Source organism: Hylobates moloch, unplaced genomic scaffold (assembly GCF_009828535.3).
Source record: "Hylobates moloch isolate HMO894 unplaced genomic scaffold, HMol_V3 SCAFFOLD_21, whole genome shotgun sequence".
Lineage (NCBI taxonomy): Eukaryota > Metazoa > Chordata > Mammalia > Primates > Hylobatidae > Hylobates > Hylobates moloch.
The window spans coordinates 32,454,083-32,471,822 of NW_026652296.1; the positions used below are offsets into that span (position 1 = coordinate 32,454,083).

Below are 17,740 nucleotides of genomic sequence, written 5' to 3' on the forward strand. Positions count from 1 at the left end.
GGAAGGCTTTCCTTAGTCCAAGATTATAAAAATAATTTTCTTCTGGACTTCTGTGGTTTCGTGTGTGTGTGTGTGTGTGTGTGTGTGTGTACACGCACTTAGGTCTGTCTCGAATTTATTCTGATGCAGAGTGAGCTATGGATCTGTTTTTCCCTATCTAACTTGTCCCAATACCCCTTAATAATTTATTTTTCCTCATTGATTTGAAATGCCACCTATCTTATATATTGAATTCAGATATTTATTTACCTCTTCATATGTATTTGAGTATTTAGGAACATTCATTTTATTTCCTATTAATCTTTTTCTCTGTCCATGTGCAAAGCCCCACTGTCTCAATAATTGTAACTTTGTAAAGTATTTAATATCTGGTAAAATGAGTCATTCCTTGTTAATTTTATTTTTCAGAATTTTGTTAGCAATTCTTATTATAAACATTAGAATCAACTTGTCTAGCAGGAAAAAAAGTTTGTATTGATCATGTTAAATGTGTAGATTAACAGAGAAAATGGCATCTTAAAGATGTTGAGTCTAACTATCCAAGAATGCAATATATTCCATTTTCTGAAGTCTTTGTTTTTTTTAAATCTTCTGATTTTGTTATTATAAATGGAGTATTTTCTTCCATCAGATCTTCTAACTGGCTGCTGTTGGGGATATGAAGGCTACTGATTTTTGTAGAGACATTTTGTACTGGCCACCTTAAACTCTCTTAGTGTTGGAAGTAATTTTCTTCATTAATTATTACAGCTTCAAGTCTTCTCATCTGCATATATCTTCCAAATTTTTAGAACTTTTTCTTCTGTTTAATTGCATTGATGAATACCTCCAGAACAAAGTTAAGCAGCTGGTAAATGCAGACAGCATTCTCTTGTATCTGACACTAAGGAGGACACTTGCAGTGGTTTTTCATTATACATAGTACTGACTTGAGTTGAGATAAACATATTTTACTGTGTTCAGGATTTAATGAATGTTTATGTTAGGAATGGGTGTTAAATTTTGCCAGTTGCCTGTTCAGGATCAATGAGAAAGATCTGAATGATTTTTTTCTCTTTTGGTCTGTTTCTATGGTGGATTCTATTCCTAGGTTTGTTTGTTTGTTTATTTATTTTGAGATGGAGTCTGTTGCCAGGCTGGAGTGCAGTGGCGCCATCTCAGCTCACTGCAACCTCCACCTCGCGGGTTCAAGTGATTCCCCTGCCTCAGCCTCCTGAGTAGCTGGGACTACAGGCACGCGCCACCATGCCCGGCTAATTTTTTGTATTTTAGTAGAGACAGGGTTTCACCATGTTGGCCAACCTGGTCTCGAACTCCTGACCCCGTGATCCTGCCTCGGCCTCCCAAAGTGCTGGGATTATAGGTGCGAGCCACTGCGCCCTGCCAGTTTTTATTTATTCATTTTTTAGAGACAGGGTCTTGCTCTGAATTAATTCTTTAATCTTCTTAATTTTTCTTTTCTGTTGACCTTTGCCTTGCTTTGCTTTAAGTCTTTTCCTTTGAGTCATCCAGGCTGAAGTACAGTGGCACGATCATGGCTCACTGTAACCTCAAACTCCCGGACTTAAGCAAACCCCACCTCAGACTTCTGAGTAGCTAAGGACTGTAGGTGCATGTCACCACGCCCAGCTAATTTTTAAATTTTCTCAGAAACAGGGACTCACTGTGTTGCCCAGACTGGTGATGAACTCCTGGCCTCAAGCAATCCTCAGCCTTAGCCTCCCAAAGCACTGGGATTATAGGCGTGAGCCAAGGCCGCCCAAACATATTGTATCATTCCTGTAACAACCCGTTGCAGTCTGTTTGATATTATTTCTTTTTTTTTCCATTTAGAATTTTCTCTGTCTAGATATTCTCAAATTATCTCTAAATGAGATTGATCTATGTTTTTCCTTTGTGTGTGTATTCTTTTTGATAAGTTTTAGTTTTTAGTGTTTTGTTTTGCTAGATGGAAAGGATTTGAAAGTTTACACTAAAAAATATGCTTTTTTTTTTTAAGACAGGCTCTCACTGTTGCCCAGTGCTGGAGTGCAGTGGCATGATCTCGGCTCATTGCGGCCTGCACCCTGGGCTCAGGTGATCCTTTCACCTCAGCCTCCCGAGTAGCTGGGATTACAGGCGTGTTCCACCACGCCCAGCTAATTTTTTATATTTTTTTGTAGAGGTGGAGTTTCGCCATGTTGCCCAGGCTGGTCTCGAACTCCTGGGCTCACGCGATCCTCCTGTCTTAGCCTCCCAAAGTGCTAGGATTACAGGTGTGAGCCACCACATCTGGCCATTTCATTCCTGTTTTCAAATGTATTTGAATGAGGAAAAGTTCTCCTTTGTGATTATTTATTATAATAGCCTACAGAGCTATTAATTTTTAAATTTTGTTTATTTTGTGTCTCCTTTTTTTTTGTTTAGGCTGAATAACCGTTTATTTCATAGGTTTGTTGCCTTTTATCTTCCAAAGAACTTGCTATTGTGCATTTATAGTCCTTTTATGTTTACGTTTTCTATTTCATTGATTTTTACTTTCTTTCTACCTTCTTTAGATTTATTTTGTGCTTTTTCTATCTCCTTGAATTGAGTGTGCTTTAATTTCATTCTTTCCAGTTAATTAACATATTTAGTGCTGTGAATTTTACACAAGCACAGCTTTAGCCACATCCCATAGGTGTTTCTATAGGTAGTTGTATTAGGATGCGCTATAAGCTGCTCTGACAAAGATACCAAAATTCAGTGACATTTAAATAAGACTGAAGTGTCTTTCTCTCCCCAGTTACATTCCAAAGGTAGGCAGAGGCTTCGTCTCAGTAGAGACCAAATTCCTTTCCTCTTGTGGCCCTGCCATCCTAACAATATTGCCCTTATCTGTTTGGTTAGAGATAGTTCTCACCATTGGGTTCTAGTTCCAACCACTGGAAAGGAAGAACAAAGGGAATAGGGGCCATTTCTCTTCCAAAAGATGTGACCTGGAAGTTACTCACATTGCTTTAGCTCACATCCCATTGGCTAGAATTCATCACATGACTACACCTAGCACAAAGGAGTCAGAAATATAGTCTGGCAGGAGAGCTTGGTGCTCAGCTAAAAAACAAAGGTTCTGTATCAAGGCAACAAGACAAAGAAACTGATCTGAGGGGAGGAGAGTTGGCAGGTTCTGTCACAAAACTTCTCATCATTGTTATTTTTAAGGTATTTTTCCATTTTGGGTTTTTTGTCTGATTTTTTTTTTTTTTTTTGAGATGGAGTCGCGCTCTGTTGCCCAGGCTGGAGTGCAGTGGCGCGATCTCTGCTCACTGCAAGCTCTGCCTCCTGGGTTCACGCCATTCTCCTGCCTCAGCTTCCCAAGTAGCTGGGACTACAGGCGCACACCACCACACCCGGCTAATTTTTTCTGTATTTTTATTAGAGACAGGGTTTCACTGTGTTACCCAGGATGGTCTCATTCTCCTGACCTTGTGATCTGCCCGCTTCGGCCTCCCAAAGTGCTGGGATTACAGGCGTGAGCCACCGCACTCGGCCGTCTGTTTGATTTTTGATATGGAGTCTCACTCTGCCCCCCTTCTGGAGTACAGTGGTGTGATCTCGGGTCACTGCAACCTCTACCTCCCAGGTTTAAGCAATTCTCGTGCCTCAGCCTCCCAAAGTGCTGGGATTAAAGACGTGAGCCACTATGCCTGGCCCATTTTGGTTTTGATTTTTTTTTTTTTCTTTGAAATAGAGTCTCGCTCTGTCACCTAGGCTGGAGTGCAGTGGCATGATCTTGGCTCACTGCAACCTCCCCCTCCTGGGTTCAAGTGATTCTCGTGCCTCAGCCTCCCAAGTACCTGGGATTATAGGCACCCACCACCACGCCCAGCTAATTTGTTTTGTATTTTTAGTAAAGACGGGGTTTTACCATGTTGGCCAGGCTGGTCTCGAACTCCTGACCTCCAGTGATCCACTGCACCCGGCCTCATTTTGGTTTTGATTTTTATTTTCAAATGTTTTCTTACTTCGTCAATTTCTAATTTTATTGCATTGGGACAAAATAATATACTGTTTCTACTGTTGGGATTTATAAGGGCTGTGGATATTTCACTCACCTTTGAAAAGAAGGTTTTCTCTGTTAGTGTGTAGAGTTTGGTATGTACCAATTAGATTTTATTACTTATCATTTTGGTCTTTTGTATCCTTACTTAATTTTGCCCTCTTGAATTTTAATGGAGCAAAAGACATAAAGGCCTCTAATAACATGTGTTCTCTTTGCATTCTTGTACTTTTTATGAATATTGATGCTGCACTATTTGTGTACCCAGGGAGAAGGTCAGACCACTGTCCAAAGTTTAGTGAATCTGGGCAGTCTTGTTTCCCAGTTGTTGGAGGATGCCTCATGGAGGAAAGCATTCCTAATCCTGGAGCTTGTTTTGTTGTACTCTAAATTGAATTGTAATGTGTTTCTTTAACCTGAATGAATGTTTCTATTTTTTACTTATTACACAGGTAATTCTGACTCGAAGGACAGAAGAGGTGAGCTGCTCACCTTATATCTGTTGTTCCTTTTACACAGTGTACAGTATTCATCTATTTCCTCTGCTCACAGTCTGTGGTAACCATGTGCATCTGTGGCTGTGTTGTTTACTTTCCCTTAAGTTATTTCCATGTTAATCTCATGGAGAAGAGCAATAGAAACAAGTACTGTATTCAGTATGTTTTTTAATATAGACTATGGATTCTAACAGCTATGATGTATTTTAACAAGTAACAAAATATATCTTACTTTGACATGTCACCTTGTTAACATTACTTTTTGGTGATATTAGGTCATAATTTCTATACCGTGAGTTACTTCTGATTTCTAGGCCACAGTTCCCTTTAAATATTCTTTGTGTTGTTTTTCCCCTAGTCTATAAAATGTCAACCCTTTGTGGCTTTATATGGATTTTATGGATTTTCAGCCCTTAAATGTAAAGTCTCTATGGCCTGAGATGTTGTGTCTGTGGTTTAAGCTGGACTTCTGAGTCCCTGGTCACTAGAGAGTAGGGGGACATGGGTATTTGTCTGCAGAAGTGTGGCACATTTTGCCTAGAATGACAGTAAGGCTGCTATCAAAGAGCATGAGAGAAAGAGAAAGAGATCATCTAACATTCTAAGAAGTGACTATTGCATTTGAGTTTTTAAAATGTTGCTATTTGAAGCAGTGTTTTTATAATAATTTTCTATTCTATCAAATCAGACTTGAGTTTTTTTCTGATTCTGTTATTTAACCATACACAATTTTCCCTGTGTAATTAAGTAGTGGAACACTTGGAGGCATATGAAGCCCCACTAAGTAGGGAGCATTTGAGTCAGAAAAGTGGATACTCTGATCCTTTATGTGATGTCCATCTGCCATTGTATTTGGTAAGGAATAGTGAGGTGTTACCATACTGTGTACAGATTTCCCTCGCTTTTCCAGCTCTCACTTTCCTAAACTTGGGAACTAAACGTTGGATTAATACAGTGTCTTTGCTATTCAGATTCAGTTGCCAGATTTTATCAAATGTAGACTTAAATAGGTTTTATTGTGGTGGATATTTATTTGCTCCCTAAAACTGCTCTTATAACCAGCCTTACAATAAGGTCAAAAGTCAGTGGTAGCCTTCAAGATGAAACATAAGATCTGTTGACTCCTTCCTCTATTTAGTATATATTTTCATAATATTCAGCCTTTTCTTGCCCCAGACATCATACCTATTTTACCTACCCAATATTTAAGTAGTTTCCATGTTGTGATTAAAAAAAAAAATTACCTTAATTACCTAGATTATTGCTAATTGTGACATATGTAAAGTCTATTAATGTAATAAATCTCCTTTCTTAAGTCAAAAAATAATTTTGTGTAATTCCAAACAGGAAACTGAAAAGGCATAGGTATTCTCAGCAGTCTCTAAAGTCCCAAAATCTAATGACAATTTTACCAGAGCAGATCTTTAGAAGTATTGCTATAAATTTGGATATCACATTCTAATTTTAAGCCAAATGCTTTTTGAGAAATAAGCCAGCTGTTTGGAAATGTTTGTATTATAATGGGTTTGATAAGCAGTTATGTCTTATGCAGATGAATTAGGGGCTACACGTTTTTATGCACTGGTCTTTGGGGTGCTTTTGAACAGTAGTGTCTGATGTTTTAATTGTCAAAGCAAAAAGAAATGAGAGGGAGGGCAACTTTTCTTCCTCTTCTGAAGTCCAGGAAACTGGTTATTTTCTCATGCATATTATTTTAAAATATATTCCAGCCAGATGCAGTGGCTCACGCCTGTAATCCCAGCACTTTGGGAGGCCGAGGCGGGTGGATCACAAGGTCAGGAGTTTAAGACCAGCCTGACCAATATGGTGAAACCCCGTCTCTACTAAAAATACAAAAATTAGCCGGGTGTGGTGGTGTGCGCCTGTAATCCCAACTACTCAGGAAGCTGAGGCAGGAGAATTGGTTGAACCTGGGAGACAGAGGTTGTAGTAAGCCAAGATCGCACTCTTGGCTGCGATCCAGACAGCACTCCAGCCTGGGTGACAGAGCAAGACTCCGTCTCAAAAAAAAAAAAAAAAAAAAATCAGCATCTTAATATTTGTAAAGAAATAGTCCTTGAGCTACTACTTAAGTCTAGAAAGAGTTGACATTCTTGTTTTAAGAGTGTTAGGGCACTTTGGGAGGCTGAGGCAGGTGGATCACTTGAGCCCAAGAGTTCCAGACCAGCCTGAGCAATATGGGGAAATCTTGTCTCTACTAAAAATACAAAAGTTAGCCAGGCATGTGGTACGTACCTGTAGTCCCAGCCACTTGGGACGCTGAGGTGGGAGGATCACCTGAGCCCAGCAAATGGAGGTTACAGCGAGCTAAGATTGCATGACTGTACTCTAGCCTGGGCAACAGAGTGAGACTCTGTCTCAAAAAAAGAAAAAGGGTGGGGATTATCATAGTGCCATTATTATTATGAGTTTATGATGGCTTTCTCTAAGCACCTTTTACATTCAGCATTGATTCAGTGCCTATTAAGCATCAAGGAGTCCAGAAAAAAAATATTTTATATATAAATATAAAATATATAAATATATATATATATGCATATGCTTCCCTGTCTCAGGAAGGAAATACGTGAACATCAGGAACCGAAGTCTACTCAGTTACATGCCATTGGATATATCACGCAAAGTGCTGAGGGAACTCAGAAGACTCATTATATCTGGGGAGTGGGAAGGAGGCACAGAGATGTGCTTTGGGAAGTTTAAATTAAAATAGCAAATGGGGAAAATGAAGACACACCAGACAGGACACAAGCAAAGAGACATGAAAGAGTAAGTCATGTGTTTGAGGATCTGTGCGCAGTTGACATGTATGAGGTGCGGGGAGTGGTCGGAGGTGGCCTCAACAGAATGGGTGTGGTGGTCCACTGAGTTCAGGAGTTGGAGCATCTCCTGAAGATGATGGTGAGTAAGGAAGTAACCTAGTCAGATTTTGGTTTTAGAAAGATATTCCAGAGGACTTAGGGGAGATAGATGGACAATAGAAATTTAGGTTTATGAATAATTTGGCTCAAAACAACAGTGATTGGGCTCAGCCCAGTGATTAGATTCTAGAGGCAATCCAATGAATATTGCTGTTTTTAGAGCCAATAGGAAACATTTAAAACAACACTACAACCTTGCCTTTGAGAGCTGATAAATACTTGTACCAAAAAGTGTGGTAGTAGGTAAATGGGCCATAGGAACTGAGGCTATAGGACTATGGCTGTTCCTTTACTGACTAGTTTGTAGTTGACCAGTGTGTGTCTGAAGTCCTTAAGTCACTCACCTGTTTACAGGTGAGCCCTTCAATTAATCTTTCTGGAATCTCTTTGTTTTCAAGGAAAGAAGTTATAGCAAGTAGGTATCTGTTGTCCCGGAACACCATTTTAGTGGTTTTCATTTTCATGCTTGTTCCCTGGCCTGAATCCAGAAAGTAAAACTTTGCTAGAATGAAGTTGGGGTTGAAACAATTTCGATTTGTAACCATACTGTCTCTGTCTCATCTACTCAGCTGTGCCTTTGTAATGTAAAAGCAGCCATAGATGGTATGTAAATGAATGAACATGGCCATGTTCTGATAGCATTTTATTTACAAAAACAGGCAGTGGGCTAAATTTGGGCTGTAGTTTGCCGACCCCTGTTCTAGGCAAAGAACTGCCTGAGCGTAGGAAGCTGGACTGAGGTTCTTTGCTAGTGGGTGAACTTATGGATGCCAAAGCCAGTCTCTTCCCTTCATGTCAGACACTTTGCAAATATTACCTCTTTTAGATCTCCCATTAACTCTAAAAGGTGGAGGGTGCTATTATGCTTCCATTTCATATATCGTTCTAAGAGATTATCACACTACTAGTAAGTTAGGATAGTAGGAATTTGAACTTCAGGTCTGTCGGACCCTAAAACCCCATGCCCTGGAAATGGTTTTCTAAGGCTGTCCTGTGGTTCGTTGGTTGATTTCAACTAGAATTTAAGAATTTTTTCAGAATACATCTAGGTGTAAAGATTTTTTTGTCAATATTACTCCACAAACTAGATTATTTCTTTTGGCCTGATAACTCAGGAACTTTCTTGTATTATTTCTCTCCCTTCTTACTGGTTTCTTCTTTGGACTTTGCTGTTGCACAGGTGTTGGATCTCCTGGACCTATCCAGCTCCTTTCTTTTCTATGCTCTCATATTTTTCATCTTTTACTGCTCTATGTTCTGGGAGCTTCCAGGACAGTTGCTCTTTCACACAACTAATTTGGTTTTCAGTTATATCAGTTCTGCTATTTAGCCTTTCTTTTTTTGGAGGCAGGGCTGGGGCACTCATGCTCTGTCGCCCAGGCTGGAGTGCAGTGGCCTGATCACAGCTCACTGCAGCCTTGACCTCTGGGACTCAAGCGATCCTCCAGCCTCAGCCTCCCAGGTAGCTGGGACTATAGGCATATGCCACCATGCCCAGCTAATCGGGTGTTTGTTTGTTTGGCAGAGACAGACTACCAGAGTCTCGCTAAGTTGCCCAGGCTGGTCTCAAACTCCTGGCCTCAAGCAATTCTCCCACCCTGGCCTCCCAAAGTGTTGGGCTTACAGGCATGAGCCACTGTGCCCGGCCCTGTTCAGTCTTTCTATGTAGATTTTTTTCCTCCTAATCATGTTGGTGTTTTTTTGTTTGTTTTCGTTTTTGTTTTGTTTTGTTTTGAGACGGAGTTTCACTCTTGTTGCCCAAGCTGGTGTGCAATGACACGATCTCGGTTCACTGCAACCTCTGCCTCCCAGGTTCAAGCGATTCTCCTGCCTCAGCCCCCCGAGTAGCTGGGATTACAGGCATGTGCCACCACGCCTGGCTAATTTTGTATTTTTAGTAGAGCTAGGGTTTCTCTATGTTGGTCAGGCTGGTCTCAAACTCCCAACCTCAGGTGATCTGCCTGCCTCGGCCTCCCAAAGTGCTGGGATTACAGGCGTGAGCCACCATGCCCGGCCAGTTTTTAAAGAACTCTTTCTTACTACTCAGATTACTCCTTTTTAAATAGTGGCTTTTAAAAAATATCAATGTAGGCTGGGCACAGTGGCTCACACCTATAATCCCAGCACTTTGGGAGGCTGAGGCAGGCTGATCACCTGAGGTCAGGAGTTCAAGACCAGGCTGGCCAACATAGTGAAACCCTGTCTCTACTAAAAATACAAAACTTAGCCAGGCGTGGTGGGAGGATCGCTTGAACCGGGAGGCTGTTGCAGTGAACCGAGATCACGCCATTGCACTTCAGCCTGGGTGACGGAGTGAGACTCCGTCTCAAGAAAAGAAAAAAAAAAAGGCAATGCAGCAGTGGCTCACGCCTGTAATCGTAGCATTTTGGGAGGCCAAGGCAGGAAGATCACTTGAGACCAAGACTTCAAGACTAGCCTGGGCAACAAGACCCCCTCCCCCCCATCTCTACAAAAAATTTAAGAAAAAAAATTTTTTTAAATCAATACAGCATCCTGTTGCACAAATTGCAGTATATTTTAAAAGATTTATTCTGTTTCTTTTGTCACCTCCATTTCCCAGGGCTACTATTGCTCTGTTTGAGCTATGTCCTGGACCACTGAGTGGCCTAGACTGTGCTCACAATAGGTGTCCCTTCATCCCTTCAGAAGACAAACATGGACATATGTCCTAAACCAGGGAGGGGTTCAGTGATGGCTCAGGAAAATTGGGACAGGGTGCAGTTATCCTCTAGGCGAGCTGCCGTTTTCTTTTTCCTTTCCTCTCTTGTGGTTGCCTAGAATTAGCTTGGGCACTACTATGGTTTTTTTCTGTCTACAGGCCCCAGGAAACTTTCTGTGGACCCAGTATACTTAACAATCATATGCAGTGTAGACCTGCTCTGGTGCCAATTCTAACCAAACCAAAAAAAAGCATTTATGAGACACTCAGGGAAATTCAAGCAGTAACTGAATAATATTAGATGATACCAAGGAATTAGTGTTACTTTTTAAATTGGATAATAGTATTATGTTTATGTTAAGAATCTTTATCTCTTGGTGATACATACCTAAGTAATTGCATTTGAAATGATAGGTCTCAGATTTGCCTTTAAAGAATTCAGTTAGAATGGAGTGGGTATAGACCAGTGGTTCCTTACTGGGGGCTATTTCCCCCACAGAGGCATTTAGCAATGCTTGGAGATACTTTTGTCATCAAAATTGGGAGTCTGCTACTGACATCTAATAATTAGAGGCCAGGGATATTGTTAAATGTCCTACAGTGCACATGACAGACCCACATAACAGAGAATTGTATAGCCCAAAATGTCATTAGTGTGACATTGAGAAAATATATATGCAGCATATATTTTGTAAAAAAGAAGCCCTTACCAGTCTCTGTGACAAACTCTCTACTCTGTGTAGAGCACTGTTTTTCCAGCTGAGTCTAGATGGGAAGCCCTGCTTGTCATTTGGCCTGTGAGTGTACTGGCGCTGGGTTGGCAGGCCTTTGCTTGAGTACCATCCTGGCACCTCAAGGTCCCTTTCAACCCCAGTCCCAATTCCCTCTGAGCTTGAGGTGTTTCCAGGCCCAAACTGGTAGAACTAGTACTTAGTTTTCAGCTGGAGGCTCTTTGGCTCTGTTTGATCTCTTGGACAGTCGAGTCTCGTCTGTTTTGTCTTCCAGAAATCTCTCAAAGTTTCTGATCTACATATGCCACTGTTTGCTGCCTTTCAGATATGCTGTTGATTCATTAGTATTTTTATGTTTCTTCTACCATGTCAATGTGCTTTGGGGGAAGATGAAGAAGTAAATTTATGGATTTAGCCCAGTGTCTTAAGCCAAATGTGCCTAATTACTTTCTTTTTTTTTTTTTTTCGAGGCAGAATCTCGCTCGGTCACCCAGGCTGGAGTGCAGTGGCATGATCTCGGCTCACTGCAACCTCCGCCTCCCGGGTACAAGCGATTCTCCTGCCTCAGCCTCCTGAGTAGCTGGGACCACAGGGGTGTGCCACCACACCCGGCTAATTTTGTATTCTTAGTAGAGACGGGGTTTCACCATATTGGCCAGGCTGGGCTTGAACTCCTGACCTTGTGATCCACCCGCCTTGGCCTCCCAAAGTGCTGGGATGTGCCTGATTACTTTCTTATAATACCTGATATACTACCCCCTGTAGCTGGAATTTAACAAAGACATTTAGTGATAAATTTTTTTTTTGTTCTTTGGCTCAACGTAATCCATTGTTTATTTTGTGCCTGTTATGTGTGAGACCCTGTGCTAGGTTTTAGGTGTACAGTGAGAATGAAGCAGACATGTAATCCTTGCTCTTGTGGAATTTATGCTATAAAGGAGGGATATTCATTAATCAACAACAGTTAAATATGTAATTACAAAGTGTGAGAGGTATTATCAAGGAAAATAATAAGGTCCTTGCCTTACAAAAATAGTATAGGAAATAACAGCTAATTTTTTTTTTGAGATGGAGTCTCGCTCTATCGCTCAGGCTGGAGGGCAGTGGCACAATCTCAGCTCACTACAACCTCCGCCCCCCAGGTTCAAGTGATTCTCCTGCCTCAGCCTCCTAAGTAGCTGAGATTACAGGCACGTGCCACCACTCCTGGCTAATTTTTTTTGTATTTTTAGTAGAGATGGGGTTTCACCATGTTGGCCAAGCTGGTCTCCAATTCTTGACCCCATGATCTGCCCACCTCCCAAAGTGCTGGGATTGCAGGTGTGAGCCACTGTGCCCAGCCATAACAGCTAAAATTAAGTACATACTGTGTGCTAGTTACTGTGCCAACAACTTTACATGAAAGATCTCATTTAATATGCAGAATAACTTATTTCAGAAATAAGGAAACTGAGACTTATGATCCTAATTTGGTATTAGGAAGTCAGAGAAGACTTGTGTGGGAAAAGTGACACACAGAGAACCAGACAAGTAGGAGATAACCAGCCAAAGAACAGAGAGAGGCTGTGTAAAGCAGAAGGAATAACATGTTCAAAGGCCTGAGGATGAATGAATGAAAGCATGGAAGGACACCAGTGGCTGAAATTGAGTGAGCAAGGAAAGAGTGCAAGAGATAGGGCAGGTAGGGGCTAAATCGAGGGAGTTGTTAGAGTCCAGGATAAGGAGATTAGATTTCATTCTGAGGCATGAGAAACTGTTGGAGGGTTTTACCTAAGAGTGGGACACAACCTGAGTTGCTTTCCTAGAGATCACTCTGCTTTGTGGAGAATGGATTGGCAGGGGCAGAGGCTTACTGTGATCCAGGTGAGAGAGGATGGAGGTTGGGACTACACTGGTGGCAATAAAAAAATGCAAAAAAAAAAAAAAAAGGCAGACAGATTTGAAGTTTTATATACATCTCTAAAATATATTACTTGCAGCTGTGCTAGATATACAAGACAAGTGTGAGAAAGAAATCAAGGGGGTTTTCACATTTCTTACTTGAGCAACAGGGTGGGTTGGAGTACTAGCTACTGAATGGTGAGGGAAGGGTTTTAAACACAGAAAGCTTGTGTTGCCTATGAAATTTAAAGTGGAGGTGGCAAATAGGCAGTTGAGAATCTGGAACTCAGAAAAGAGGTCTGACCAAGCAAAGCAACTGTGGGAATTACTAGCATGGCATTTGTATTTACAGTTATTTCTCTGATCAGATTAACTAGATATAGAGAAGAGTGCCAAGGACAGAGCCCTGAGGAATTCCCACATTTAGAGATCTGGTGTTGGAAGAGGAACACATAGTGAGGGAAACTGAGATGGAGCAGACAAGAGATAGAAGGAAAATCAGAGGAGTGCTTCGTTGTGGAAAGCTAGGAGAGGAAAGTGCTTCAGAGAGGAAGGAGTGATCAGCCAGTCTGAACACTCATTTTAAGATGAGAGCCACATACCACAGTATGTTTGAAACTTACCATTAACAAAGAAGCGTCGTGTAATGTCTTCTGTCTCTCTAAAAACAAACAAAAAAAACCTATCTGTCCACCTCACATCTCCCTCCATCTGTCACTCCTTTCCTCTGCATCCCTTAATGTTAAAAGTCCCCACGAAAGGACCCAGTGTCTCACTGTCCTTTTTCTATCTTTATTTCACTCCATTTAGGCTTTCTCACCCATATTCAACTGAAAATACTCTTGGAAAGGTCACCAGTAGCCACTGTCTTGTCAAATCTGGTTTCACTTCTCTGTGTCGTCCTTCTTAAGTCTGTAGGCAGTATTTGATTGGATTGATTGCTCCCTCCTTGAAAAACTCTGCTCTTGGCTTCTATGACACTACATTCTTAGATTAACCTCTCACCTCATGGCTACTGCTTATGGGCCAGTTTAGCTTTTAAGAGAATGTAAAGCCAGTTATATATCTCCTCTGTTCAAAGCCCTCCGATGACATAGTGTTTCTCATCACACTCAGAATTAAATCCACAATCATTACAATGGACTCCCAAGTCCTAAGTCTGCTGGCTTTTGCCCACCTCTCTGGCATCTTATATTGAGCTGGCCTTTGTGCTGTTTCTTGAACCTGCCAAGCTCCTGAGAGCTACCATGCTTGCTGTTCCCTGTGTCTAGAAATCTCTTCACCCAGATCTTTGCATGGTTCTCTTCACGTTATTTAGAGCTCTGCTTGTGTATTACTTCCTCAGAGAGACCTTCTCAGACCACTCTATCACTGCTCCCCAACCTGTCACTTTCTCTCTCCCCACCCTGCTTTTTATTCCTCATAGCACTTGTCCCTGTCTAAAATTAAGTATTGACTTGTTTATAAACAGTGTCCTCCTTCCTCCCCACAGAATGTAAGCTTTCTATCACTTGTCTCCTTGAACACTTCTCTGTTCCTAGTGTCTCAAACAATGGCATGCAATTGCTGGTCCACAAATATTTGAATGAATGCTGCTAAAAGGTTGAATCAGATGAGGATGGGAATGTTCCTATTGGATTTGGCAATATGCCATTTGTTGGTGTTCTGGCTGAGCAGTTTAAACATAGCACTGAGGGTGGGAGTCAGAGCAAATAGATTAAGGAGAACCTGGAGGTAAGGAATTAGACAAGACAAATTAGACAACTGTGTTTCAGAAAGTCAGTCGAGAAGAGAGACGCGAGGCTGATGGTGGCTGGGGGAGGGTAAATGAGGTCAAGAAGACAAGTCTTTGAGTTGACAGCAGTGGATGTAATCCAGAACACACATGACAGGGTGGGAGGGACTTGTCTTCCCCTTTAGCAGGTAGGAAAATGGTGAAGATAGTTACCAAGCCACTCTGATGGTGTAGTTCATGGAGTGGGGTGGGGGGTGAGAGTGGAGGTGCATGAGTCAGCGCCTGGCCAGCTGCATGAGAAACAAGGCTAGGTATTGGGTGAAAGGGAGCCAGGCACTGTGGAATGAGGTGGGATTGCCATGTCTTCAAACTAGATGTTGCCATGGTTGGGGTCCTGGCAAAAGGTGACTAAGGGAGCAGGGTGTGGAAAGAGGAAAGAAGAAGCACCCGGCAGCTTTGTTACATGGTGGCTGAGGATCTAATAATGTCTCCTTGTTTTATTTTATTTTTATTTGGCTGGTCTCGAATTCCTGGCCTCAAGCAATCCTTCCACCTCAGCCTCCCAAAGTGCTGGGATAGGCATGAGCCACCACACCCAGCTGTCTCCTTGTTTGTTTGTTTGTTTGTTTGTTTGTTTGTTTTGAGACAGGGTCTTGCTCTGTTGCCCAGGCTGGAGTGCGGTGTCACAGTCCCAGCTCACTGTAACCTCTATCTCCTGGGCTCAAGTGATCCTCCTACCTCAGCCTCCTGAGTAGCTGGGACTATAGGCGCACATCACCACATCGGCTATTTTTTTAATTTTCAGTAGAGATGGAGTTTTACCCTGTTGCCCAGGCTGGTCTCGAATACCTTGGCTCAAGCAATCCACCCGCTTTGTCCTCCTAAAATGCTAGGATTACAGGCGTGAGCCATTGTGCCCTACTTGTCTCCTTGTTTTAATTAGGAACAGTATTCTCTGTGCCCAGAAACCATTTGGGTTTATAATAGGAAAACTGTCTTTTTCCCTTCCTCTCCCATCTTCCTCTAGATGGAGCCCATTGAGGCTGAGAGAGTATACAGTGTTGGCCCTGCATACCTAGCTTGCCATCAGAATTGGATGTGTTCATGCCTCCAAATATTCCAGTACTTTTTATGTGCTATTCCAGTACTTTTTAGGCTCAAAAGATATAGCAGTGAGTAAAACAAAGTGTCTGCCTTTAAACAGCTTTTATTCTAATGCAGGGAGACAGAGTAAATAAATGTATGATAGTCAGAGATGGGGTGAACATGTCATCCTGGTCCCCATGCTCTCTCCCCACCTCACCTCAATAGCCCTGGCATGGCAGTGGGAGGTGCACACTCATACTTTCTTCTCTGTTTCCATTTCCTGGCATCTGCAGAAGGACTGAATGAGCTCTTCCTCTTCAGGGTGTTCCCCTGAATGGCTGACTTAAGCCCTCCATTGCACAACACATTAATGACTTGTTCTGTTCTCTTGATTTCAGATGAGACACCGATTATTGCGGTGATGGTGGCCCTGTCCTCTCTGCTAGTGATCGTGTTTATTATCATAGTTTTGTACATGTTAAGGTGAGCCTACTAACACTTCACGTTCTCTTAGACTCTGTTTCAATATCCCAGTGTCCCAATGAACCCACACAGTCCAGTAGACAGTAGGATATACACAATGAATAGGATAGAGGGGGAATGACCCATAATGGTGCTAATTGAAGTTCTACTTAGAAATAATTTAAAAGCTCTACATAGTCTTCCTTAAGTCCTAAGCCCTCCCTCTTTCTTCCATCTGTCCAAGCCCAGTCTCCCAACTCCAATGCAAGCTAAAGCCCAGAATGGTAGTTGGAGGTTGAGGTAAGAAACCACAGTTTGTTATTAGTGACAGGTGTTACAGGATCTTTAGGTCTAGCCTTGTTGAAGCAACCCCTAAAAGGGCCCCAGTAAGATTACATGCTCAACAAAAGCCTACTTTATTTCTGATTGGGGCTTTGTCCCCAAACCTTTTTGGGACCCCTGGCCCTGGCATGCTGAGCTGAGCCATGTGAGTTGTGAGTTACAGAATCCCTCTTTCTAACCTTCTTTCTGGGTCCTCTAGACATTACCACTCAAGCAGAAGCAAGGAACGGGAACTCAAGGGAGAGAAGAGGGTGGTGCATTTATTCTCTTCCTGCTAAAGCTACTGCCCTGACTAATTGGGTTTAGCCCCACCTTATCTTTGGCCTAACCTGTTCTGTGCTCCCTCTGTTCTTCTGCAGGGATAAAGAGAGGGGAATCGTGTGCCCCCTATAATTTGTCATGTGTCTCCATCATTCTGCAGGAGACTTGTGGCCAGAACTGTGTCCACCCAATCCAAAGCTCTGGGCTTCTCCCTGGGTCTCCCAGGCTACACTGAGGAAATACCAAGATTTTTGTTTGATATATATTGTCTGTCTCCCCCAACTGTATTCCACCCACTCACCCTCTCTCCACCTGGTGTGGCTGTGCTCTCCAGTGAGCCACATGCACCTGAATATACTGTTGGGGTTCCCTGGTTGGATTCCAGTGTGCTGAGGGTAAACAGGAGTATCCCGAGGTACTCAGTCACCCCAGCATGCTGCTGCCTCAGGGTGTGCATGACCTGTCTCTAAAAAAGCCCGATTATTTTTAAAGGAGATTTAGAAAGGCTGAATTGATGATAAGGAATACAGAGTTGTGATTTGCCTCTCCCACCTCTGTGTTTCATTCTTCACTGTGATCATTTTCTTATTAGGTTTAAGAAATACAAGCAAGCTGGGAGCCATTCCAATTCTTTCCGCTTATCCAACGGCCGCACTGAGGATGTGGGTAAGGCATTCCTTAATGTCATGGGGAACCTTCACAAGGAAGGAAATCAAGAAATTAGGAGTGTCTCCATCCTTTTAAAAGAATAAGACAATAAAAAGAGGAAAAAAGATTTTTGAAGAAAACAGTCCTAGTTCTTACAGGCTTGGTCCATGAGGTAGAACCCCCAGTTTAGCCTCCAGAAAAGGGGCTAGGTCCTCAGGGCACCTGACTGACCTTCTCCCTTATGTACTGCAGAGCCCCAGAGTGTGCCACTTCTGGCCAGATCCCCAAGCACCAACAGGAAGTACCCACCCCTGCCCGTGGACAAGCTGGAAGAGGAAATTAACCGGAGAATGGCAGACGACAATAAGCTCTTCAGGGAGGAATTCAACGTGAGTACTTTGCTGAGGCTGATGTATCAGCAGGGAAGAAGGCAGACCTAAAGTCAGACCTTTCAGACCTT

At 42.3% G+C, this 17,740-nt stretch overlaps 1 protein-coding gene across 8 annotated transcripts in view; it reads left to right on the forward strand.

Annotated features, from left to right (window-relative positions):
• Positions 1-17,740, forward strand: part of PTPRA (protein tyrosine phosphatase receptor type A) — a 177,383-nt gene that overhangs the window by 112,549 nt on the left and 47,094 nt on the right. For 6 of the 8 annotated variants that reach the window (XM_032142640.2, XM_058433070.1, XM_058433071.1 and 3 more), the window contains 4 exons: positions 4,471-4,497; positions 15,966-16,050; positions 17,225-17,298; positions 17,533-17,669. In XM_032142640.2, the coding sequence (XP_031998531.1) occupies positions 4,471-4,497; positions 15,966-16,050; positions 17,225-17,298; positions 17,533-17,669 (323 nt within the window). The remainder of the gene's footprint in view (positions 1-4,470; positions 4,498-15,965; positions 16,051-17,224; positions 17,299-17,532; positions 17,670-17,740) is intronic. The other 2 variants (XM_032142641.2, XM_032142639.2) reach the window with 1 other exon arrangement.